Source organism: Acanthisitta chloris, unplaced genomic scaffold (assembly GCF_000695815.1).
Source record: "Acanthisitta chloris isolate BGI_N310 unplaced genomic scaffold, ASM69581v1 scaffold14104, whole genome shotgun sequence".
NCBI lineage: Eukaryota > Metazoa > Chordata > Aves > Passeriformes > Acanthisittidae > Acanthisitta > Acanthisitta chloris.
The window spans coordinates 75,768-76,464 of NW_008671089.1; the positions used below are offsets into that span (position 1 = coordinate 75,768).

Consider the following 697-nt stretch of genomic DNA (forward strand, 5'->3'; position numbering starts at 1 on the left):
AAAGTGGGGGATCCCACTTAAACCAGGTAGCTGTATGTACCTTTAGCAAACCTTGTTAACTGTTTCATGTGTTCTGATGAAACATTTTTATAATATGCAATAGAGATATGTAGCTGTATATTTAGCAAAACTTTGACTAGACATATATCATGGCTAACAGTTTTAGGAAGATGATGTCTTGGATGCACAGACCAGCTAGACATGTTACCACGGTTTTCAGTTGCAAATGATGTGATTCATTTAAGGAGTATATGGGGAAATATATAAGAGATTGGATTAACATGCAGGTACAATTATTTTATGAGATACAAAGCTGACCTGGGTTTTATACTTACTATTTGAATACTTCACTATGATTCCAATTGTATTTGTCATTAAATATTTATATGCCTTTGTCAATATATAGTTTGATGTGTAGTAAATAGTAATTAGTTTTTATATGATAATGAATTGCCTTTAAAACTATTCCCTATAGGAAAATGACTCGAATGATTTATTAAAATCATTGTATAGCCATCCCGTGCCAAAGGCGAACGCTTTAGTCAGTTTAAGTGTGGTAAGTATTTTCTGGTTTACTCCTATTTCTGTTACTGACTATGAAATAGTAGGTAAGGCTGGAGCAAAAAGAAACTCCAACCCTTTAAAAGATTTGTTGCTTCCCATCATTAACTGGCTTGGACACCCTTTTCTCTCTCTT

The 697-nt window shown here is 33.4% G+C and overlaps 1 protein-coding gene across 1 annotated transcript in view; it reads left to right on the forward strand.

The window, feature by feature from the left end:
• The window catches only part of DENND1B (DENN/MADD domain containing 1B), a gene marked incomplete at its 5' end in the record, with an annotated part of 149,949 nt that overhangs the window by 73,782 nt on the left and 75,470 nt on the right, over positions 1-697 (forward strand). Inside the window, one exon of the mRNA XM_009073966.1 lies at positions 476-556. Coding sequence (XP_009072214.1) covers positions 476-556 — 81 coding nt within the window. The remainder of the gene's footprint in view (positions 1-475; positions 557-697) is intronic.